The sequence below is a fragment of the Nesoenas mayeri genome (genome assembly GCF_963082525.1).
Source record: "Nesoenas mayeri genome assembly, chromosome: 1".
NCBI classification, from domain to species: domain Eukaryota; kingdom Metazoa; phylum Chordata; class Aves; order Columbiformes; family Columbidae; genus Nesoenas; species Nesoenas mayeri.
The window spans coordinates 203,784,999-203,810,432 of record NC_137541.1 but is presented as its reverse complement, the minus strand read 5'-3'; the positions used below and the strand labels follow the sequence as shown (position 1 = coordinate 203,810,432).

General features: G+C 38.1%; 2 protein-coding genes across 3 annotated transcripts in view; both read left to right on the top strand.

Moving 5' to 3' along the window:
• LOC308052746 (glutamate carboxypeptidase 2-like) overlaps positions 1-2,141 on the top strand; it is a gene marked incomplete at both ends in the record, with an annotated part of 29,680 nt that extends 27,539 nt beyond the window's left edge. The window contains 2 exons of one of the 2 annotated variants that reach the window (XM_080363353.1): positions 813-905; positions 1,952-2,141. In XM_080363353.1, coding sequence (XP_080219479.1) covers positions 813-905; positions 1,952-2,141 — 283 coding nt within the window. The remainder of the gene's footprint in view (positions 1-812; positions 906-1,951) is intronic. The other variant, XM_080363354.1, reaches the window with a different exon arrangement.
• Positions 2,142-7,951: 5,810 nt separating this feature from the next.
• Positions 7,952-25,434, top strand: part of NAALAD2 (N-acetylated alpha-linked acidic dipeptidase 2) — a gene marked incomplete at its 3' end in the record, with an annotated part of 34,183 nt that continues 16,700 nt past the window's right edge. The window contains exons 1-11 of the mRNA XM_080356797.1: positions 7,952-8,092; positions 9,634-9,745; positions 13,934-14,120; positions 15,462-15,563; positions 16,364-16,489; positions 17,389-17,575; positions 18,706-18,799; positions 19,081-19,179; positions 21,469-21,554; positions 22,146-22,265; positions 22,695-22,777. Coding sequence (XP_080212923.1) covers positions 8,011-8,092; positions 9,634-9,745; positions 13,934-14,120; positions 15,462-15,563; positions 16,364-16,489; positions 17,389-17,575; positions 18,706-18,799; positions 19,081-19,179; positions 21,469-21,554; positions 22,146-22,265; positions 22,695-22,777 — 1,278 coding nt within the window. The 5' untranslated portion in view covers positions 7,952-8,010. The remainder of the gene's footprint in view (positions 8,093-9,633; positions 9,746-13,933; positions 14,121-15,461; positions 15,564-16,363; positions 16,490-17,388; positions 17,576-18,705; positions 18,800-19,080; positions 19,180-21,468; positions 21,555-22,145; positions 22,266-22,694; positions 22,778-25,434) is intronic.

Below are 25,434 nucleotides of genomic sequence, written 5' to 3'. Positions count from 1 at the left end.
CTAATCTTTAATTCAACCAACCAGTTTCAGTTTCCATTTACACCAATGTAAACTTGAAGCAATTTCATTGACAGTAGTAGGTACTACAGGCTTACTGTGATATAAATTTTACCACTCTTTATTGGTGAATGCCTTTGAAGCTCTACCATGGTTTCTTTGGATGTAAACTACCAAACCAACATATATTGAGTATAATCTTCTTCACAGTTCTTTTATTTGTTAAACATCAGTAGTAGGCTCAGAGCTTTTCAAAGCACAAAGGCACAGATGGTCTCTGCTCTAGGACATTTACAATCTGCCATCAGAAAAGCACAATTCTTGGATGACTCAGAAGATGATTCTAACATCACAAGGTTCCTGTTTCTCAGATGTTATGGTTTTACATACAAATAAATGTGATTTTATTGAAGTAATTTGTGGCTGGCTGGCTTTGTAGAAAATAGGGTCTCTAGAAAACTGTTGTACAAGAGAATGGTCTGCCTAAGCATCTTACTGAAAAGGAGATAAAGGAATAAGATGCAACATGTGAGAAAATACCTGGAAGTCTCTGTCTTTGACACTATTCCTTGGCCTTTAAAAGCTGCTTTAAGAGACTTTAAAGTTATGAACCAAACTATCTCATGGTACATATCGGCATAATCCTGTTGTGCAGGTTAGCTGATATGACCTGTCTTTTGTGGGCTACACTTTAAATTCAACATCTTTGATCTACTGTTCTTCATAAGTCCAGAGCTGTGTACATTGGGGCGTAGAATGAGAGTGGGCCAAACGCTTTGTAGCTAACATATTCTTGGGTTTTGTTTTGTTTTTAGCCTCCTTGCTGTTAGATCACTAAATGATCAGCTCATGTTTCTAGAAAGGGCTTTCATTGATCCTCTTGGATTACCTGGCAGGCCGTTCTATAGGTAAGAAAGGCTTATTTTTCACTCTCTGCCTATAGTACCTTATGAGAATCCTTTTAAGATTTACAGGTCTCTAAATGGAATTGCAATGATTTTATTCAATGTGGTAAAAGCAAATTAAACAGGAAAAATAAGCTTGAAAAGGCAAAACAAAATTAGAGATCATAACTTCGACATAACTTCAGTGGGATACACTATAGAGAATGAGGAAGAGTCTTGTTGAAAGCCTATTCAGATCAGTCTGCCCATTTCCATTGACTTCCGTGGGCTTTGAAACAGATCTAAAAGTTTGACTCTGGACTCAGTTCAAGTAATTTCAGTCATAAAGGATCTTTAGAAAGCTGTTACTATTTGAAAGTGAAATAGGCTATAATTGAAGTATCTACAGTTTGATCAATTATAGAAAAATAGTCATGCCAGCAAATACAGTCTAGGAAGTAGCGCTTCAACAACAGTGAATTCAGTAGTTCTCTCATCCAGTTCAAGAAGTAAATGCTGTTTGAGAGGCAGAAGAGCCAAGTCTAGCTTTTTAGTCCTTCTGCCAGTCTGCATAATTCAGAACAGTAATCTTTTTGCTGAAAAGTTCCAATAAAAAGTAACTGCAGAAAGAGAACTTAAGTTCTACAATCCTTGTACCTCTCATGACTTATTAAAATTCTGTTGATAACAGTCTTTGTTAAAGCATCAAATTTCCTACCTCAAAGCATGCCTGTATCTGTTGGAGATAGTATATATCTGTGAGAAAAGCAACTGGCTTTTTTTTTTATATTTCCATTTAATCTAAAATGAGGGAAATGAAAATACTTCAGTCAACTTCATCCGAAGTCTTCTTAAGTATGAAGTTCTAGAATTTACATGGAATAATGTAGCTTATTTTTTTGCTTCGTAGATGATAGGTATTGTTACTGCAATAATCCTATTTCTTTACATCTTCAGTGTCAAGAATTTAACAGAAGACAAAGAAAGAGTTTAGTTTTATTCAGAAAATAGTATGTTTTATTTTCCTCATGCAGAATATTGTTATTTTTTTTCCCTCAACTTCCCTACAGGCATGTTATCTTTGCTCCAAGCAGCCATAACAAGTATGCAGGAGAATCATTCCCAGGGATCTATGATGCCATGTTCGACATTAAAAACAAAGCTGATCAACATGAAGCCTGGGAGGAAGTTAAGAGGCAGATTTCCATTGCAGCCTTCACTGTACAGGCAGCAGCAGAAACACTGAAAGAAGTAGCATGAATATCAACAACATAATCATCAATGAAGACTACATATGACAGTTTGCAGAAGCCTTTAAAAATGGAGCTTTTAAAAACACTGGATGGATTATGACAAAGAGCATAACATCAAAACAGCTTGTTCTTTGCAAATAGTATACCCAAGTGGAATGCATTTAGCAATGCTAACAAGGCAGTGAACTACATTCAGAGAGCTCAGGCTTTAGATAACTTCAGAATTGAGAGTGAAAAATTTTCATGTTTTCTCTCAGCTTCATCTTTTAAGAAACGCTAACCACTGTATTTATTTTCAGAGCTTTGAATTTTGCCAGTTTAATTATCATAGCAGTCTTCAATAATGCATCAGGAAACCAGAAGTTGTTTCACATTCCTGTCAGTTCCTAATATTGTTGCTGACTTTTTATTATTTGTCTTGGAACCGCATAATTAAACTCCAAGATAGCCCTTTCAGCTCTTGTTTTAAACAAAGTTTCGTGTATCAAGATGAGAAAATTGTCACATACCATGTGAGGGATGTATAATGATCATTAAAAGTTTTGGGCAGCCGGCCCAGAGTACACATCCGTGACATTTTCTGCTTCACATGCTGAGTCTTGCAGTTTTTTGCAAATAAAATTAAGCGGGAAGCTCTGTAGTCACCCAGGTAAAGCAAAGCAATACAACTACTTTCATCCAAAATCTACCCCTGCCATGCCTTGACTTTATCAAGGTATTTTTAATATGAAGACAACTAGAAGCAAAGAAAATTCATCATGTCCTCAGTTTGAAAGGATACAAAGTTATTACCATCTTTGTAGCATCTGATTTTGGTGTTCAGCTTAATCTTATGACAGACTGCTCAAAAGACTACAGTGGGACAACTGAGATCAGACAGAGAAGACTAAGAAGATCAGATCACTTCTTGTGATACTCTGCCACTAGAAGATTAATAACTTCTTGCATAGCAAATATTTTGTGTAAATTGATCTGCCATTTCTGCTGAGGCCTCCACCATGTCTTAGAAGACTGTCCCAGGATCTGATAGATTTCAGTGACATGGTAGATATTTTTCTTTTTGTAAGACCTCTTTATTCATAAATATTTCCACTCTTCACATTAAAGCCCTTTAGGAAGGTTACTGTACTTAAGTCATTATTTTACTTAACTGCAGCCTTCAGTTCTTCAAAGATTGTTCCAGGTAGAAGTGACCGGTGTCATTACTGGAGAGCAAAGGGCAGAGGCTGTGTAGCTAATTACTGAAGTTACATGATTTGTAGTCAGCTGTCCAAGCCATATGTCAAAATATATGCGTGAGTGCATATGCAACTGTCCATTTCCTATATGTGTCACTAGGGTTATGAATTTTAAACAAAAAGCAAAAAAATAAAGAATAGTTATGTATGCAGTGAGAAATGTCATTTCACATGACTCATCTACTAGGAGGATACAAAGAAGCAAGGGTCACAATTGGCATTTATAAACAAAATCGCACCAACTGGCACGTGCTTGAGAATGAGGACATCTAGTTCCTACCAGACAAGTGGGGAACAATGCTTAAATAAATAAGTAATACTTATTAAAAGTACTGTCTGTTAATATATTCTTGTGAACTTTGTAGCTGCATTGAGAAACATTTCCAGTCCATTGATTCTTAGAGCTCAAAAATCTGAAACAGCCATATAAGCAAGGAGGCGGATGCTAAGAAGCAGTCTACTAAGGTGAGGCAGACAATGAGAACCCAGATAAAGGCATAACTACTTTTAAAGCATCTGTGTTTCTGTTAGAACTGTCAGGGTATCTCAGGGGCATAGCTATTAGATAACAAGCCCTGAATGTGAAATCCTTTCCTATATAATAAGTCAAGATAAGGTTTGTGTGCTAATTCCCCCTCAGCAATGCAGATCTTCAAGCGACATTAAAAAAAGTCTTTTTTTTTCCTAGACTTCTACAGTGAGTGGAAATTCACTCTTAGCACTGCCAAGTGCTGTTGGCCAGATAAGCTGTTTTGGCTTTCAAGCTTTGATATTATTCTGTAGTAATTGGCCATATATGTGTAATAGAAATAGAATATAAAATGAAAGATACTCAAGGCAATTCCTCATGAACTCCATCCACACCAAGCAGTTAGTCCCAGGAAACAACATCTGGTCTCAAACAGCCGATCCCAAAGAGAGAAAAAAGGCAGAAAGGCCCAGAGGCTTCTGCAGAACAGCAGAGGGCCAAACTAAACACTCTGAATAAAACTCCCCCGACTCTGACAAAAAGAGTGAAAAAGAACACACTCAAGAGAGAGACCAGAAGATCCCAACTCTCCTTAAATCTGAAGCATGACACTAATGGGATGAAATACTCTTATTGATCAGTCTGGATGTCAGTCAAGCTCTGCCCCATCCATGCCCCTCTTTCTCTATGCCTCACACCTGTGGACAGAGTGTTCAGAGTATCCTTGGCTCTCAGGCCAGACCAATTAAAAACATTAACTCTGTTCTGGGATGTTATCTCTTGTTCTCAAATCAAGTCCAAATAATGACCATGCTGGCTATGAAAAATAAGTGTTTCTAACTGCATGAAGAAAATGAACTCATATTCAGCCAAAAGAACACAACTAATCATCCAGTTGTTCGAGTAACCGCAGACGTTTTCAGCTAGAGATGGCCAGTAGCAGAGTTGTCACAGGACTGGAAGAGAACTCAGGGGATCTCTAGTCCACACTCCTGCTCAAAACAGGGTGAGCTCCAGGGTCAGACCAGGTTATTCACAGTTTTATCCAGTCTGGTCTTGAAAATGTCTAAGGATGGAGACCACATAACCTCTTTGTGCAACATATTCTAGTTCTTCACTGCCCTCATGATGGAAAAGCCTTTCCTTATATCCAGATAGAACCTCTTGTTGTTTTAGTTTTTGGCTGTTGTTTCCCATCCTCCTGTCACACACCACTGAAGAGGCTGGCTCTGTCTTCTTGAGAAAATTCTTGCATATACTGAAAGACATAATTTGGTTTGTGTTCAATGTGTACTCCTGTACTCTCTCTGCCTCACTGGGTATATTCCTCATGTAGAAGAAAGGGTCAAATTTTGCCAGCTGAACTTGTGAGCTGCCAGCAACGTACACTTTATTTTAGCTGGAATCTTATAATGGACTCCTGAAGTTCAAGATAGCAGAGATTCTAATTCAAAGCATCAAAATCTACTGACCTTTTAATCTGGTAGTCAGATAGACTGCAGAGGCTGTGGGAGAGTTCTGGAGGACTCTGCAACTGGCAGGGTCAGAAGGAAACTACTGATTTGAAACTGCAGTTGAGCATTCCCCTGTTGCCATTTTTCCTGCAAGAGCTGCCTTTCCCACAAACCAGGGCCCTTGGAGCTCTCAAGCCATCAGTTCAACCTTTAGTCAAACAGTAGGACAAGCAGAACAACAGTAGCATCTTTCTTGCCGCTGATATTAACCATTGGGGCCCAGTTGCTGAGCAGCTACAACCTACAGTTTACAAGCCCTGGCATTCATTCTGTGTGTTATGTCTTTTTCTGCAGTGTTTCTGGTTTTGCTAATTGGCTGCCTACCATAATTTTGCATTCAATACACAAATACATGCTAGTTTTCCATTTGGCATGTGTATCCTTGTCATGTTTGGAGGTTTTCTTGTTTACCAGGGGTGTTTTGTTTTGTTTTGTTTTTTAACTAAGGAGAATGTATGTAGATATCTGCAAGTTCTGCGAGCTTCACCTGAATTTCACCCTTGTTTTCACTCTTTGCATAAAGCAATTCTCATCACTCCTGAACTCAATATGAGGCTTATGCAATAGCAGTTTCTTGCTCATTTTAAAAGTGGTATTAGTTTGAAGAAGTACTGTGCACTCAGGAGTTTGGTTTGGACCTTTTTTTTGCAATTTTGTCACCCAGTCTGAAGAAAGAAATCCCTTTTCCTATTAATCTTTCATGTTGCTTGCATTGAATATTTTTTGCGATGACTTAGGACTGGTTTTATCACCTGTCAGCCTCAAGTCTCAATCTTGAGTAAATTTAGACTAAGGCTGGAATTTTCAGCATTGAATAAATACCTATTATCAGAGAAGCAGTCTCAACAGTATCTTGCACTCATAATATCTTAGTTCTAGCAGGAAAAGCCCATGTAAAATAATACGATGGCCAATTATGTGGTTTTGATTTGGTCAGGAAGTGCCTCAAAGAGAGATGAGTCTTACGGAATATAATATACTCCACCAGTAGCCAATCCATGGAATGCGAGAACATGCCACAACTCATAACTAATAGTACTAGGAATGTATTTTAAATGGTAGAAGCTGCTTGGTTCCTGCTATTGTTCAACCTCAGCACCGCCAATGCCCTTATCTCTTTAAAACATGTAGGCATTGAAAGAAATACATTTAATACTTTCTCACCGTTGCTATTCTTACCTTCTTCCTCCACCGCTGTTTTCATCATGTGAGGTCTAATTTAGACAGTAATCTCCAAAAGCCCTTGTCACTTTACTGCCTATTATGTGCCAGTCCTACACCGGTGGTGCTATATAAATGCTAATAATACAACAATATGCTCATTCTTTATAAGTTCTGTAGGTGGAATTCCATCTGGTTTGTATATGTCAAGCAAGATGTTAATGTGAAAAGTCCTTGCTGTTCAGAATTTGGGATGGCTTATAAGCAGTTGGGAAGTGACAGGAAAAAAATGACAAAACTGGACGTGCTTATCATTTGAACAAAGACATCCAGATGTATCATTAAGACAGTGGCTGTAACTGGTGCAGAATACCCATGTTATGTCATTCTTTTTTAATGTCTGAAATGCCTTAGTGAAGTAATTAGGATATTAACCAATCTTTTCAGCTGTTTCTGAGTATTTTCAGCTCAATCTAGTCTATTTAAGAAAGTTTTGATACTTGGAACACTGCCATTTCTTTAACAACATGAATCTCCTTTGGACTCTTTTGGGAGTGAGTGATAAGAACTCAGAGCATGTCCAGGCTCCCAGGCAAAGCTTTCCTGTCTTCAGCCAAATAACTGGTCTCAGATGGGCGGGTCCTCAGTCCCAGAAAGATCAGTCTTGGCTTCTGCATTGCTGTGCAGGATCTCACCAGCAGGGAGTGATGTGTAGGCGTAGGGTAAATTTGTGCAAAATATGATTATTCTGTTATTCTATGAAAATATCTTCACTATTCCCTGGATTGAAGTTGTGTACTTTACCGTGAGATACTGATGGATTTGGCTGAATTAGACTAATAACTAATAACCTTGTAATCCAAAACATAAAAAGCTAGAGAATATAGGAAATAATTTTGCAAATTTTCCCAGCTGCAAATTGAATGACGTCTAGAAGTCCCCATTGGCTAATCTCAATTGTATTCTGAGCTGCTCTAACTATTCATCGCTTGCCAAGGATTAATGTAACCATGAATTACAAAGGGGAGCAATTCAGTGCTTCCTTGGTAAGGAGAAAATAAGTTTCCCTGTCCTCCATTTCATTTCTTGGCTACTTCTAGTAGAACAAATGCTGATTGTGATTAAGCCTAAAACAGGAACTTTCAAAACCAGAAAATTGTGATAATTAGTAGAAAATAGCCTTTAAAATAGTATTTATGCATTGCTTAGTGGACAGTCTAGATGCATATTTGTCACGGAGATACATACAGCTGCACAAAGGCTGTCTTGTGGGATGAGACTAAGAAATGCAAGTGTTTTCTTGCACTCAGAAAGTCATATTGTGATCATCCAGGGATTAAGGCTGGTTGGGCAGGAGGAGAGCTGAGAATCATAGAAACCAGGGACAGCCCTGAGGCTGAGGGTGGGAGGAGGACGAGGAGGAGAAAGAGGAGGAGGACGAAGGCAGCTGCTTGCCTGCTCTCCTCTCAGCCTATAAAGCCACCGGCCACCGGTATGGCCAGGAGCAAGTCCACCCTCTGCGTGTGGCTGGGCTGCCCCGGGCTGCTGGGCTGCTTCTTGCTGGGCTTTCTTGCAGGTGAGTACAGAGACCCCGGGGCTCAGCCCATGGCCTTCACCCTCTGCAAATACTGATGTGCAAGCCCTGATGTGACTGACACCCCATCAGGGAGCTTCTATTGCTTTTTAAGTGTGTTATAAAATACTCATCCCACTGTTTTTCTAAGAGGTTGTTCTCTCCAGCCGTTTTTTTTTTTTGTCTTTAGGGAGAGAGAGGAATGTAATGGCTGTGTTCTTCAGCCCAAATGGAGCCCTGGTGAACGGACAGCTTCCCATAACAGGCAGTCAGACTTTCAAAGAGCAGAGATTAAGAGTTTGAGACTACTGTGATTGAAAAACCTTCAGGATTATTACTTTTGGTAGTATTTCCTGATTTTTTACTGCAGATCTATTTAAAAGCTCTTTTCAGTTGCTATTTTAAAAATTAAAGGGAAGAGGAGGAGGAGTTTTGACTGACAGCCAAACATGGAGTTGCTGAATTTTCCATCATGTACAATGAACTCCACTAGAACATTAGGTTATTTTCAGCAATCACTTGCAGCATCTGATTTTAAGCCTAAAATTGCACATCTGCATCTGTCCTTTTTAAATTTGTGTTGTAGCACACACCTAAAGCTAAAGCATGAAAGAAAAATCCATGAAGGCTATTAAATATAAAAAAAAAAACATTAATTTGATTTAGGTGATCCCTGAGCAGCAAGTTTCTGGTGTGTGCGCTCTTCTTATTCATTTCCCTGAACATCTTTTGGCCATGCTCCCAAACAGAGCACTGAGAAAGATGGACCTTTGATCTGATCCAGTATCACTGTTGTGTTCAGACAGTTACTACAATTGCATTTAAGTCTAACACGTCATGTGTATCATGTGTGTGACAACACATATACTTTGCTTTATTATCACAATTTTCCCAGTTTGGGATTTTCTAGCTATAATAATAAAAGTATTTGTATTTTTATTTTTAAAGACAAATTCATATAGTTGATATACTCACTACTTTCAGATTTATGTCAGCTGAAAAATCTTTAACTTTTTAAAACTGACTAGGGTCACAGTTAACTTTATTCTTTTAATTATTAAATAGACTATCCCCACCTTTTCCCAAATCTGTAACTATTATAATGCTGACAAGGTGACTGCTGAGTCATAGACTGTCACTTTAAATATGCTTATGTACATAATTCTAAATATATCTATAAATTAAATAAGGTAATTTCATAATGTGTATCAGAAGTTCAGTCTTCCCACTGCAAACACTTAATTGAGAATTTAAACTATAGTTTGAAATTAATGAGAGATGAATCTGCCTTAAAAAGGAGACCAGAAATTTAGCGTGTACTCTTTTAATTATGTCACCTTTTTTGCAGTTCAGTCAACCAAGTGTATTTTACTTTTCTGTTTCACTTCTGTGTCTAAGCCAGAAAACACTGACAGAGGGTGCTCTAAGCTCAGTTCATCCTCATGGTTTTAATTAGACTGTTCAGTACTCTGGATTGCAGGTGGGCTCAAATATATGAGGACTCAGGTTCTTGCTAAGTAGCAAGCTTTTCAATTGTATTTCAGGATGGTTTACAAAACCGAATGAAAAAAACCCTGAGTTTTCAGATGTCTATCAAAATGTGAGACAGAAACTTGTGGCTGAAATGAAAGCAGAAAACATCAAGCAATTCCTTCGGTAAGCCCTGTGCGTCTTGATTTTTGAATAATTTTAACAGACACAAAAGCCAGAAGGTGATAACATCAGCTCCAAGGAACAGCCTCTGAAAGCAGAGCTGTTAAGGTGCTTTAGAAGTGTTTGGATTGTGCAGAATGTCTGGGGGAGGAAGGGAGAAACTCACAGCCCTTCTGTCCACCCCTCCCTGTTTCTGAAGTCACCTTTTTGGAGTGCTTGTACTGGTAACAGTACTTCCCCTAAGCTGCATTATTGCCAGTATTTATCATGCTTTTTTGTTATGGTTTTCCATAATCTTCATTTCATGCAGAAGTGTCTTTTTTTTCCTCTAAGATGTCTGAAGCTCTAAAATTAGATAACTTTGCTTTGTCTCAGACTGGGATGATTTTACTGTATTTGGGATACACTGCTTGCTATTTATTACATTTGATTGATAATCTGTCCAGTGTCTGCTTAAACTTTCAATTTGAGTGGCTAATAACTCAATTAGTCTAAATAGAAAATGAATATATTCAAAATGTTACAAAGTTTGCATGACGCTGAATTGCACATATAGTTACAACTGGTAATTCCTGTAGTGTGGCCAGAATGGATAATGTCCCATTCATTGGGTACCTGAAATCCCATTATACCCTGTCTTCTATTTCAGAAGGTGAAGGGCCCTGTACAAGCGCAGCATGTGTATGGTTGTTTTAGTCTTGCGTGATGTATTTGTTATTAAAAATACTTTTTGCATCCTAGTGTATCCATGCAGTCCTTTCAAAACATCTAAAATGCTAGGGATATATAAAAGTTTCTCGTTTGCTGTGCATTTCACTGGAAATGAAAAAACAAACAAACAAACAAAAACCAACAACTAATTCTGGTGCATTGAAGATACATATCTCCTACAGAAGAACAAACAAGTTCAGACAAAAAGTTAACAAATACAACCACTGGTTAGTAACATGGTAATATTTAGCATTTAAGTCAGCAGCTGCATCATAAACATCAAAGGATTCCTGACAGACTTTCTGTACATTTATTCTAAAACCAAATAGTTTCATTTCTAACATCAATTTGCTTTTTTAAGTCTATAGGCCTTATCCTATTCTGTGTTTGTTCTCTCAGTAGATTGGAAAGTTCCTGAAGATTATTTTTGAGTGAGAGTCCAGGCAACACAGAGATTGATGACAGCATGAAATAGCTCTGCAATCATGCTAAAGTTCCTTGTCCATAGGGTATTAATGGTGTCTAGTTTGTCTGCTTGCTTTGATGATGGGCCAAATATTCATGCTGTTTGTTTTTTTTTTTCCTAAGTTCAAATAAAAAGCAGAAACTGCAGAAAAATTATACTAATACACTATCCAAAAGCTTTGTTAAAAGCAGAAAAAAATGTGAGCTTGAGAGTTTTGTTCCATATTCTTAGCTTTTCAGACTGCTAAATCTGCTTTTATCCAGTGGAGAAAACATACTCTGAGAAACCGTCAGAAAATGCAGACTGCTAAAAGGCTTCACATGTTAATTCAGTGTATTTTTCCTGATGGCACATTTAGTATTTAAACCAGAGTACTTAAGGAATTAAAAGGTACTTAAAGTACTCTAGAGAATTAAGGTGCAAAAAGAAGACAGGCAACAAGCTTTGGCAAAGATTACTTCTGAAACTCAGTACATATCTGCACAGTTTAAATAGAGATAAAGACAACAGCAGAGAGCAGAAGGTTGTGATCTACATGGAGAATTTGCATTCAAATGCCAGACGGGATTCACATGAAAGACCTGGACGTTGTGATTGCAAGGCTGCTGTCTATGAGAAGTTCTGGTGATTGAAAGAGGTTCCTAGTGGCTGAAAAGGCTGATGATCTTTAAGTCAAGCAAGAAGGACAACCTGGAGAGACTGTGGGATAGTCACCTTCACTTTAGTCCCTGGAAGTATGACCAGACATCCTTCTGGAATCTGTTGCATGTTCTAACAAATGAAGAACATGAAAATAGAAACAGCCAGCATTTTTTACTATGTGTTTACATGATCACCCTGATCAGGGTGATTATCTTCTGCAAAGGAAAGACTGGCTATGTGTATCAGTAGAGATGTTGCAGTGACTGTAACATGCTTGACTTTGGCAAGGCCTTGGACATCATCTCATTTGGAAGCTGAGGAAGCTCAAACTGAAGAAGTTGTTAGATGGGTTGAAAATAGTCTGAACTGACAGGTTGAGGTGCTGCTAATCATAGTACTTGATACCACCGATTTATGGTAATTAATGGTATCTGTCATCCGTGGGGCAGCCATTAACAAGTAACCTGTTGGGAATTCATAGCTGGTGCTTAGTACCGTGCTGGCTGATCAGTGTTCACCATAACTCATTTGTTCACTGGACCAAACAAATTGTAGACAGACTTCTGTAGGGTAGCCGAGAGGGGCTGGTTCTTGTTCCTGACTGTTTATCACCATTATGTGTTATATCTGTTCTGGATGTAAATGTTGATAAGAAGGTTTATATTATTTAGGCTTTAGATTAAGAAAAAAAACCCCAAGTCTATTCAGATTATTTGACATAATGATTTTCAAGTTGAACTTATTAGTACGTGTTGTGCCAACTATGTACCAACCCATCATCAGACATCATGAGAATGTAACAAGGTGGATGGATGATGGCAGAGCGGTGGATGTGGTCTACCTTGACTTCAGTAAAGCCTTTGACACAGTCTCCCACAGCATCCTCACAGCTAAGTTGAGGAGGTGTGGTCTAGACAATAGAGTAGTGAGGTGGGTTGCAAACTGGCTTAAGGAGAGAAGGCAGAGAGTGGTAGTGAATGGTGTGGAGTCTAGTTGGAGGCCAGTATCTAGTGGAGTGCCTCAGGGGTCAGTACTGGGGCCAGTATTATTCAATATATTCATTAACGATTTGGATGAGGGAATAGAGTGTGCTATCAGCAAGTTTGCTGATGACACTAAGCTGGGAGGAGTGGCTGACACGCCAGAAGGCTGTGCTGCCATCCAGAGACCTGGACAGGCTGGAGAGTTGGGCGGGGAATAACCTGATGAAATTTAACAAGGGTAAGTGTAGAGTCCTACATCTGGGCAGGAACAACCCCAGGTTCCAGTATAGGTTGGGAAATTACATATTAGAGAGCAGTGTAGGGGAAAGGGACCTGGGGGTCCTGGTGGACAACAGGATGACCATGAGCCAGCACTGTGCTCATGTGGCCAGGAAGGCCAATGGCATCCTGGGGTGTATTAGAAGGGGGGTGGTTAGTAGATCGAGAGAGGTCCTCCTTCCCCTCTACTCTGCCCTGGTGAGACCCCATCTAGAATATTGTCTCCAGTTCTGGGCCTCTCAGTTCAAGAAGGACAGGGAACTGCTGGAGAGGGTCCAGCGTAGGGCAACAAAGATGATTAAGGGAGTGGAGCACCTCCCTTATGAGGAAAGGCTGAGGGAGCTGGGGCTCTTTAGTTTGGAGAAGAGGAGACTGAGAGATGACCTTATCAATGTTTATAAATATATAAAGGGTGAGTGCCACGAGGATGGAGCCAGGCTCTTAGTGGCAAACAATGATAGGACAAGGGGTAATGGGATCAAGCTGGAACACAAGAAGTTCCACTTAAATTTGAGAAGAAACATCTTCTCAGTGAGGGCGACAGACACTGGAACAGGCTGCCCAGGGAGGTTGTGGAGTCTCCTTCTCTGGAGACATTCAAAACCCGCCTGGACATGTTCCTGTGCGACCTCACCTAGGCGTTCCTGCTCCAGCAGGGGGATTGGACTGCATGATCTTTTGAGGTCCCTTCCAATCCCAAACATACTGTGATACTGTGATACTGTGATCAGAATTATTTGGAGGGCTCCTTTCTGAATATGTACCTTTTCTGTACCTACTTCTGCTCCTTCCATAGTGTCCATGTCCTTTTGCTGAATGTCTTTGACACTGATTTCCATTGCTTGTGTGTGGCTATTTCTGTTATGCAAACAGGAAGGTTCATCTGATTTATCTTGAGGCCTGAGGAAAGATCCTCTGCTCTGACTTCATTTTATGCTTATGTTGATGCAGACTCTGATAAACAATCATATTATACAGCTCAAACTTTAATTATAAGACCTTACTTTCCATGCATGTGGCTTGAAGATAAGCTTTATACACACTGATCCAAGCTCACTATTGTGCTCCTATGCATTTGCTGCTTACAAGTGATTTTCTATTTTATTCTAGCTCATTTACCAAGTTGCCTCACCTCGCAGGAACTGAACAGAATCTTCTTCTTGCCAAACAAATTCAAGGCCAGTGGAAGGAATTTGGACTGGATTCAGCAGAACTTGCTCATTATGATGTACTTCTTTCATACCCAAATGAAAAAGAGCCAAACTACATCTCAGTAATTGATGATGAAGGGAATGAGGTGATCTTTTTAAGGATTAAACTATAGTTATGTCAGACTTCTTTAAAGAAACAGTGTCTTCCTCTCTTTTCCCACCCACTCATCCCAGCATGTGCTTTATAATATGATAAAAAATCCAGTGCAACAGGAACTCATATTTAAAAATGGTTTTCCAGGGTGTGCAGCAGAACAGCAGAGTGGCTGAAATCTCAGTGCCTCATACAGTAGAGAGGGATGTGTGGAGAGGCTACTACTAATACCAATAGACCATGAAGTGTAAGAATGGTCACAGTGCTTCAGCTTAATGTTACATCTAGGCAAATATCTTGTTTACGTAAACAGCCTTAAGTGGATGCACAAGTTTAAGAGCAAAGAAATGCATTCAAGGCATTCAGTTCTTCCAGTGTCCAGCTGTTTTCAGCTCAGGAGTTCTGTGAGCATAGTACAACTAGTGTCTTTAAGAATCCTCATTAGACCTCTTTTCCAAGTATTTATCCACTTAGTAACCCTCATTAGATCTCTCTCCCAAGTACTTGTCCAAACTCTGCTTGAACATTTGTAAAATTTTTGCCTCCATAACATGCAGAGGTAAGGAATGCTGCACAGATCCTACCCATTGTATGAAGTACTGCTTTGTTTCATTTGTTCTGAACCTGATCGTACTGGCTTCCTATGAGGTCTAAGCTGGTGTTGGCAGTAATAATAATTAAGGAAGTAGGTGTAAAATCTGACAAGGAACCTGAGCGAGGAGAGGAGGTGGGGCTACTAGAGAAGCATCATAGCACATAGGTAGGGATGAAGACCCCTTGTAGAAACTAAGGAATATGTGCTCGAAGGTGATAGAGCTTAGGGATGACAGAATGAAGAAGTTCTTCCAGAAACTTCCTAACGTAGTTTTTCAGCTATAATCTCATGAAGTGAGAAGGAGTGGAGATGAACCTTGAGGCAACATGAGTGTTACAATAGGTAGTGATGAAAGGCAGCACATTGGACTGGAGCGTAACTAGCAAAGAGGTGAAGAGAGGAGTAATAATGTAGGTGAGAGGAATCACATGTGTGATGACATGGATGAACTGGGTGTCTTTTTATTGACACCACCTGGTGACAATTTTCAGCTAATCTTTGCCTGGGTTCAGTCAGCAACTGATGAGCATCTTCTAACAAGTGATCTATCTCAGTATTTACATCTGCATTCAACACCCTAGCTATTTTTTTGTTTGAACTTATACATGCTAGTTAGAATTTTATTTTTGCTAACAATTTATGGAAAGTAGCGTATCATTTGCAATAACCCAGCTTAGAGTACAAACTTGTGCCTGGAGGTGGTGTGTTTGACCAAAGACTTCTGTTATTTATTGATAGATTTTCAATACATCGTTCTTTGAACCACCACCACAGGGGTATGAAAATGTTACTGATATACTACCACCATATAATGCTTTTTCAGGACAAGGAGTACCAGAGGTAAGAAAAAACTTATGTAAGATTATTATTAGCTGAAGACATACATTGCGAAACACTTGCTGTGATAGATTGCTCCAACTTCTAAAAAATATTTCTTGTAGTAGTTTTAATTAACCATTAGTATAAGAGAACATGTAAGTACAGCTAGGCCACATATTGTGTGGAGGTTAGAGGTCTCCTATTAGAAAAAAAGCTTTTTCAAATTGCTAGAAATCTGAATCATGTAATAAGTGAAAAACTTCTGTCTTCATGGAAAATGTTGGATACATCTCAGGTTACTCCACATTACTCAATCATATGGACAGGACTTGCCAAAGCCTTAAGTAGAAATAGCAACATATAAATCAATTTGGAAAACATTTTAGATTAAGTAAATTTCTTCAAAGGCTTCACTTAATCTGGTAATTTTTCATGGAGGGACAAATCAGGGACAGCTTTGCATTGCACAGGTTAAATTATATAATAATGAATGTTTGCACATGCAAGGAATACCACTATTTTTTCATGGCCACAGAAGTTCGTCAGTTTAGCAAAAGACATTGGTTTAGTTTACAATCTCAGGGAAGGATAATATAGAAAGGCCAGCAGTTTGAGCCAAGGCCTCCTGTAGAACATTATGGAAATCATTTGCTATTGTTTTTATGAGCACTGATTCTTGTTTGTACAAACAAAAAACAAAAACAAAACCAGAAAAACAAAACTATATCATACATAGTGAATAAAACTGTGTATTTCCAAAAACAGTGATTCTATGTGTTTAATGACCAGTTGCCCTGAAACTGCTTTTCTTTTCTGTGCAGGCAGATCTGGTATATGTGAATTATGGCCGCACTGAAGATTTTTTTAAACTGGAGCGTGAAATGGGAATTAACTGTACAGGAAAGATTGTCATTGCCAGATATGGGAAGATTTTTAGAGGAAACAAAGTAAATGTTGTGTTTTATTTTTTCCTCTGTGGGTCAGACACTGCTCACGGTAGAGCCAGAGGGAGTTAATGAGGGCTGTAAGTCGGAACATACGAGCAGAAGGAAGCTTGCAATATGTCCATTGTGACTGCATTCTAAGAATAACTTCCAAAACAATAAGCACAGATGAATGTATTAATCTCCTGAGACTGAGATGACTGCAAACTCATTAGGCAGTTCTTGCAAAAGGTTAATTTAGGGAACTGAGTAGTTGCTGGAGCCAAAGCTTCTAATAGTTTTCATCCATAGAACTGCAGTATTTTGAAGAATCACAGAATCACAGAATCGACAGGGTTGGAAAAGACCTCAGAGATCATCGAGTCCAACCCTTGGTCCAACTCTAGTCTATTTACTAGATCATGGCACTAAGTGCCATGTCCAACCTCACTTTAAAAACCTCCAGGGATGGCGAGTCCACCACCTCCCTGGGCAGCCATTTCAATGCCTGATCACTCTCTCAGTAAAGAATTTCTTTCTAATTTCCAGCCTAAATTTCCCCTGGCAGAGTTTAAGCTCATGCCCACTTGTCCTATTGCTGACTGCCTGGGAGAAGAGACCAATCCCCACCTGGCTAGAACTGCCCTTCAGGTAGTTCTAGAGAGTGCTGAGCTCACCTCTAAGCCTCCTCTTCTCCAGACTAAACAAGCCCAGCTCCCTCAGCCTCTCCCCATAGGTCTTGTGTTCAGGTCCCTTCACCAGTAAGAAGTAAGTATTTGATAAGGAGTCTGTGGACATTTTCATTCTTTCACATACACAACTTCTAAGGCTATACCCCCATGGAGGAAAAAAATAAAAAAAAAAAGAAAAAAAAAGAAAAAAAAAGAAAAAAATGCATTTCTTAAAAGCAAATAATTTCACAGGTTAAAAATGCCATATTAGCAGGAGCCCAAGGGATCATACTTTACTCAGATCCTGCTGACTACTGCGCCCCAGGAGTAGGTGCTTACCCAGATGGCTGGAACCTTCCAGGTGGAGGAGCCCAGCGTGGGAATGTGTTAAACCTGAACGGGGCTGGGGACCCTCTGACACCAGGTTATCCTGCGAAAGGTGAGTGAAATCTCTGAACCCTCGGCCATCGAGTCCTTCATAAACTGATGCTGAAAGTTATTGTGGCACTAGAAATTAATCAATTTTTCATACAGATGCAAATACAAATGTTGTTTTAAATTATTTTTAGCATTAGTTAATTATCCTATTACAGACTAAGTTCTAGCTGTATGTCATTTCAACTGGTTGCTTTAGAGTTAGGCAGAGAAAGTAAGTATTTAGGAAAATTTCTTTGTATGAGCCCAGCTTTGTAACTCTTACAAAAGCAGGATGTGTAGGTTTACAGACTGTGAAGCACTAGAAAATGGCTGAGAATTTATAGACATTTTTAAATACCTGTGTTTCTCAAGAGGACCAGTTCAAACTAGATTATAGTCTACCATCAAAGAGGAGTAATAGCTTTGCTTGGAGGTATGTTTCCTTGCTGCTCCTAAATTCCAAGTAGAAAAACAATTTAAAATCCTCTTTACAGGCAGTAAAATATCTGTATTAAAAATAACTGTAGCCTGGAGTCTTTCGAAAATTGGCACCGTGTGCTTGTCTCGTCCTTGTAGGCATCCTGAACACAATCTGAAGGTGCCTACCAGTCCTATCTACCAGTGTGATGAGAACACAGGGGTGCTTCTGCAAAGCTCAGTGGCTCGTGTGATCATTGTTGGGGACATAAGACAACACCATACTGAAAAAAAAGATAGATTGTGTGTGCCTGGCCCACTAGATTTGGCAAGACATTGACTGTCTTTGACCTAGGTAAATGCATATATGGATGTTCTCTACAGCTTGTAAACAGGCTGCACAGGGGCCGTCTTCGCCTCACACACCAGCTTGGTTGCCCCCTAGTCACCTTGGAGGAGATGTAATCATATGGATGGACAGCAAATATAACCTTGCATCAAACATAGGGTCTTCTGTTACACAGCTGGGCAGATACACTATAGGGTTTGTGGCTCTGTCATTACATTTTGGTTTCCTAGAAACAGCATCTAAGAAATGAGCTAAGAATTAAAAGAAAAAAAAGAAAGTCATGCATGCTTGTGGCTACTGTGTGGCTGCACTGTTTAAATGTATTTCCAGTTTGGTGAAACTTGCTAAGAACGCTATAAACTTGACATTTTTTTCTGGTTTCTCAGAGTATACTTTCAGGTATAAAGTTAATGAAGGTGTAGGGATTCCCAAAATCCCAGTTCATCCCATTGGATATCATGATGCAGAAGTGTTATTACGGTGAGTATTCGTATGACCTCCTCACTAGAAGTCAGTATTCAAAAATGTGCAGCAAAATTTTTTATACTACGATGGTAAGATCTATGCTGTTACTTGTATTTGTGGTTCTTTTGTAGTAGTGTGTACTTCAGAAAATGTGAGAAATCCAAAGCAACCTGTTTGTGGCAAAATGTTTTTAAGAGCTTTATATACTCACCTTAGTTTAGGTGCAGTAATCATTAAGGGAATTTAAGGTTTTAGCCTACTAGTCAACTACATTTATCTTGCTTTTCACTTGCCAGTGCAATGGGAGGACGTGCAGCTCCAGACAGCAGCTGGAAGGGAAGTCTCAATGTGCCATATAACATAGGGCCAGGATTTGCAGGGAACTCTTCTACAAGGTCTGTTTTTATGTTTTCCTATTTATAAAATATTGCAAAAAAAAAAAAAACTCAACAAGAAAAAGACTGTGAAACAATACATCTAAAGATCTTCTAGAGAAATTTGCTTCCTTCTGAGTGGGCAACACTTGGTGCTAGCTTTTAGAATTTGAAAATAAATTATCAAATCTATGTTTTTTCTCAGTGTCCTCACTGTCAGTGGATATACAGATTCACAGGGCATAGGTCCAGCCCTTTCATTCTAACTTTAATCATTACTTTAAGGTTCTGACATTGTTTCACTGGTCCTTTTAAAGATGGCTAGGTATCAGTAAGTAGACATGTTTTAATACTGTTGAATTAACCCTAAACTTCCTCCTCCAAGCTTTGGTCTTTCTTTTCTGTTTCTGGTGACCGAGGGGACAATAGAACAACTGGCTTCTAACAGTCAAATGGAGAAGGACTGATAATTCAGTAGTTTTCTTCTATGCATGTTTCCCTTGTCCACTGGAAGCCTCCTGGTGTTTCTGTGAATTCCAATCTATGAAGGTTGTCAATGACTTGGGAGTCATAGAATCATAGAACCATTTAGGTTGGAAGAGACCCTCAAGGTCATCAAGTCCAACCATAACCTAACTCTAGCACTAAACCACATCCCTAAGAACCTCATCTATACATCTTTTAAACACTTCCAGGGATGGTGACTCCAGCAGTTCACTAGGCAGGATGGAAGAGCCCAAAGCACATATATCTTATTAATTTGTTTGGGAGGAACTGGCCTTTCACCAGTTGAATTAGCGATATTGTGTTTGTGGTTTACGTTTTTCAGCTCCAACAGAGAAATACAACTGTCCAGGTCTCCAGCACAAACAGAGTCAGTGTCTAGCAGACTAAGCCACGTAAAAACTGTATTTAGCTATCAGTAACTGGCTACCAGGGACTGTCATAGCATTCTTTGTTGTTTATAGCTGATAAACTGCAATAGATAAAGCTAAAGATCACATTTCTATCACTTCTTCACTTAAAAATACTTTCCGTTTACATGATATATTCTATGAGGTTTGGTAGTGAATGAACAATGAACAGTGTGTAATATAATTATCACAAATTATCACTCCTGCAAAACAAGAGTATGTCTGAATATATAATTTTATAAAGACTTAATTGATCATTATTATTTTCAACTCTGCTTTACCACTAGCTGAAAATGAATACAGTAGGCATAAATAAGTAAGAAAACACATCTGACGTAAATAAGATGCTGTTCGGAATATCTTGAAGAGCAACAGTGAGAAAAGAAACAACATGATTCACCCCGAAAACTTATACATAGGAAATATTTTTGAATACACTATTTAGTATCTTCCTGCTTGATAGGGTAACAGTTTTTGTAAATAAGGGCTAATTCTACATATACTTCTTCCTCAGAGTGCCTCAATATCGAAATGAACGTTGAGTCTAGGCAGAATGACACTTGCCCATGGAAAGTGTGCAAGTAAATGCATGCTCAAGGCACTGGTGTCAGTTATTTTCTGGGCAGAGCTCCAGTAGCTGTCCTGAAGTGGATTTTGATTTTGACAGCTATGCAGATTTTCTGCTGAAAAGATAACTTCAAATCTGAAACTCTTGGTGTTATGCCAGACACACAAAAAAGCATTGTTTGATGCTTGCTTTCTTCTACAGGTTAAGAGGGGCTGAATAGTACATTATTTTTAGCTCTCCTAATATCTGAATTGCCTTGTGTTTTATAAAATTTTACAAGTGGATTTTGCTGGGTGTGGGATTTGTCAATAGATTGACAAATCTTTTTTACTTAGATCTGCTGTTCTAAACAGAGATTTCAATTTATTCGTGCATTAATATTTCTAATGACTTTCTCTCCAAGTTCTATCTTATTACACTGAATTGTACTACAAAACCAAGTGTATTCTTTATAAAAACATATATCTCTACAATTATAATTTTGATCGAAATGTAAATGTATTTTTAACTACGGTATGTGCTTTTCAGTTTACTCCTCTAATACACAATTATCCAATTGACTCCCATAAATAACAATTCAATAAATTCTGTAAATGTTTGAAAGTTTATAGATTGACCCACTTCATAGGGTTGTTCCTAAGGAGTCTTTCTGTCAGTAGGTTAATCTGAGATAAAAAATGGGACACTGATATAGCATGACAGGTTAGATCAGTGCTGAACACACAAAGCAGAACAGAAGCACGAACTTTCTGGCTTACAAGCTATTTTATTGCATTTTTATTGCCTTTTATTTCAGAAATGGTTACTACATATTGTTTTTCATTTCAGAAAAGTCAGAATGCACGTTCATACAAACAATAAAATAACACGAATTTACAATGTCATTGGTATCCTCAGAGGAGCTGTAGAACCAGGTGAGCATCAGCTGCTTGAGGATTTTAATTCCTTCTTTATTTTGTGTTTGGTGAAATTGTTCTCATGTTGCAAGAAACTTCAAGTTTTTCAGATTATCAGAAGATATGGAATCTGAGAAACCTTTAATAGTTGTGCTGTCCCTCCCGTTACACTATTTTTCATTGTCATTTACAATAATATATTTGAATAGGAATGCTAGAATGACAGAAGTCAGAGAATTTTTTTATAACACCTGTCATTTTACAGTAGTTTTCCCCTTACATCATTCATACATTTTACCTTTGCAAAAATTAACACAATGCAAAGTACAGAAACTAGTGATGATTTGGGACCTCAATGTTGATATTCAGCAGCAAGCCATATACATGGAAGATTTTTAAGTGGAAAAATAATGTATTAAATATTTCTTGTCTTCATTTACATACTTCAGTAGAGTAAGTGAAGAACTGCAGATTACCTTAAACATAAATTTGTAACACGGGTATTAAACTTCATATTTCATTTGACACAAATTGTTGTGCAATCGGAGGAAATAAAAGCAACCTAACTGCATTTTTAATTAAGGTTTGATATTTTGTGTTTGTTTTCAGACAGATATATTATTTTAGGAGGTCATAGAGACTCTTGGGTATTTGGCGGTATCGATCCAACTACAGGTGCAGCTGTTCTGCAAGAGGTTGTACGGAGTTATGGTAAAATGAAGATGGAAGGTAACTTACTACAGACATAAAATGATAGATATGAAAAATGACAGCTTTGAGGAACTTTATTGAATGTTCTCATAAGAAGTTGTTTTAACTTTTTGCCTCTACAGAAAGTTGTATTCCTCATTGCGAAAGATGCAAATTCATTGAAGTGATGCATAGGTAGCATTGCATCTTAGTTGACTGAGTTTATTCCCTTGTGTCTCTCATCAGTTAATAGTACCCTCTTAGTTGTGTGCAATGAAAATATTGCATTAACTAGAAATGCTTCTGCAATAATACGTTCCTCTAAGGAGTTTAAAGAGGAATCTTTTTTTTTTTTTACTGCTATATCAATTAAGTGCTATTTTTTTAAAGTTATTTCAATTAACTATGACCTTTCACTAGACTTTCTAACTTTAAGTTGAATTCTCAAGTTTAACTCTGTGATTGCAGGTTGGAGACCGAAGCGAACTATTATTTTTGCTAGCTGGGATGCAGAAGAATTTGGGTTGTTGGGTTCTACAGAATGGGCTGAGGTAAATAAAAAATAGTGTAAAGAAAGCAAAGGTTGAAAGTCTGTTGCAGGCAGCTGCATTACCCAGGTATCTATTCCTAGGCTGCAATCAATAGCTTCAAGGTAAAATTGAAGCACAACAAACTCCTTCATGTGCTGTGAGGCCCTCATATATTTATACAAATTACCTACCTAAATTCTTACAACACTAACTCTTCTAAGATTTAAAAATCTACTTTGATTCAAAGCTAATGTCCCTCAGTTGTCTCTATGTGGAAATCTATGCCTCCATTTGACAGAATGTTAGCATTTTATATGACCTCAATTGCTTCATTTTCTAACCTTATATTTGAGAAATTCCTTAGTTTCTATAAGCTGAAGTCCAGATCATATACCTATGATCCATAAGCGCACCAAGCCCTGTGCAAGGAAATTAATCCTTCTGGGTAAATAAGAGGGTGGGTATTCTTTGAATGAATAGTTCCAAATTCCTGTGAAACTTCCATTATTGTAGACTGTCAGTTGCAGGACAATCAATTAAGTTGGTAATGTGGTCCCTGACTACATTCCTACCTGATAGAATGTTGTTGTGAAATTCAGAAATGTGGTTCTGAATGTTTTTCTCTTCCTTTGCCTGCTGAGCATGGTCAGTTCTTAGCCCTGTAAATGGATTTGTTCAGCACCACCCCCCACCCAAGAAATACAGGTCTTACCGGAGTTTTCATTGCTTTGTCTGTAAAATCCAAAATCCAAATTAGAAATAGAGCAGGCAGAAAACTGTTTGAAGAAACACATTTCTGCTGAACTGTGTCAATTTATTAGTACTGAATGGTTTAACAGAAATGTGTTGTCTCGCTCTTCTGTTAGAATTTTTACTAGGTTATATTTAAGTATGCAGAAAGAGCTTTCAAAACTGCAAAATAGAATATTTTAATCTTTTAGTTTATTGGCATGTATTTCAGTAAACCACAAAATAACATAGCAAAATGACACGTGTCAGAGGAGGGAACAGAACCAGAGGCATGTTCCCAAACACTAAAGGGATTCCATCGTTCTTCTTCTAACAAAGCTGAGATTTCTGTTCCTTTGGATTGCACTAATTCTTTCTCCCATAAATTGGTTTCCAGCTGGTACAGACTCTCTGCACCTTATTCATGCTATATGGGACATCACATGAAGAAAATATAATTTAAATTATCATCATTTACTGAGAGATTTTAAAAGGCTGACATTAACGTTTCATCCCACCTGTACTCTACTGGTGACGTAATTATACTGTATATAAAGCTTTGTGATTTCTTTCCCTGTGTATCTGTGCACGTATTTAACTGCTGTCAAGAAAAAACACACAATTGTTTTAACTATAAGGTATATGAAAGAATGACACTTAAATGATTATCTTGAGCAAGTTGTGAATAAATTAGTTCTTTATATATTTGATTTGTTCACATATTCCTACTCTGTAGTGTTTTTTGTTTAATAATTTAGTATCTAGTAATCTATCATCCATTATTTCACAAAACGGCAGCTGTACTAGATTAGAAAGCCATGAGCACAATTCATATTAGGACCTCAATGTTTTCATATTATTGTTTTCCTGATTTATCTTGATGGTGCGCATTCCTTCTCTTTGACACCTAAATTAGATTCAGTTTCTCTAGAGACATTCCTCACAGCTTACATTTATGTTTTCTGCAGCTGCCAGATCTGTCATCTATTAAATCTTGAGGAAAATTAACCCACTGTGTTCATTGTTTTCTGTGTAACAGAAAGACTCTGAAACTGTGGCAACATCCTTTTGTTACATAGACAATCTCCATTGCTCATAAATGAAGGAATTTCTTGATGTCGTAAATATGCTTTTGCATATATACATGTGTATGCATGCACAGGCCTGCTCCCTCCCTTTGAATTCTTTTGCAGAACCTCCTCTTAATATTTGTTTTAAAGATATCAGTTTATTTATGAAGTGATCAATTACCGATCCAATTTTTAGTTCATATAATTTACAAATGATTAGTTGGGTTGTAAATTAAATGAATCAAGTAACAATTGCTAACCTAATTAGAATATCTATCACAAAGCCAAGACTTAGCAAAATACCACTTACTGATTAGAATATCAATTTCAAACATAATTGCTAGTTTGCAAAAAAATTAAGCATGTGTTTCTGTGTATATTTAGCAAGAAAACAATGCTTGGTTGTCTCAAAACAGTCAGTCAGATTCATTTGAATAGGAAATGTCAGTGCTTTGACTCATTGCTCCTTTTTTGAAGAGTGTAAAAATGATGGCAATACTCAGTTTATCAGTGTTAAAACTGAGTTCTATGCTGGGAGCTCATATGAATAACTAGGGATTGAAAGCATGGAAGAGTCCTGGCTGACCTTACAGTCACATGCTGCATGTTGAAAATGCACTGCAAGTGCACAGTTAAAACACGTGTATAACCTCAATTTACCCTGTTAAAATGCTCTTCGGTAATTTTCATGCTCCATCTTGCTACTGTGTGATGCAGCAGGCAGCACCTACATTTTGTGGATGTTTTCCACAACAAATTAAGTCCCAGAAAGCAGGAGTGAATTTCACATGCTCAAACATTAACAAAACTAGTAAGGTACCTGGTGCTACTCATCCTGATAGGGTTCTTACAGGTAATGCTGTAAAAAGCAGTACCCTT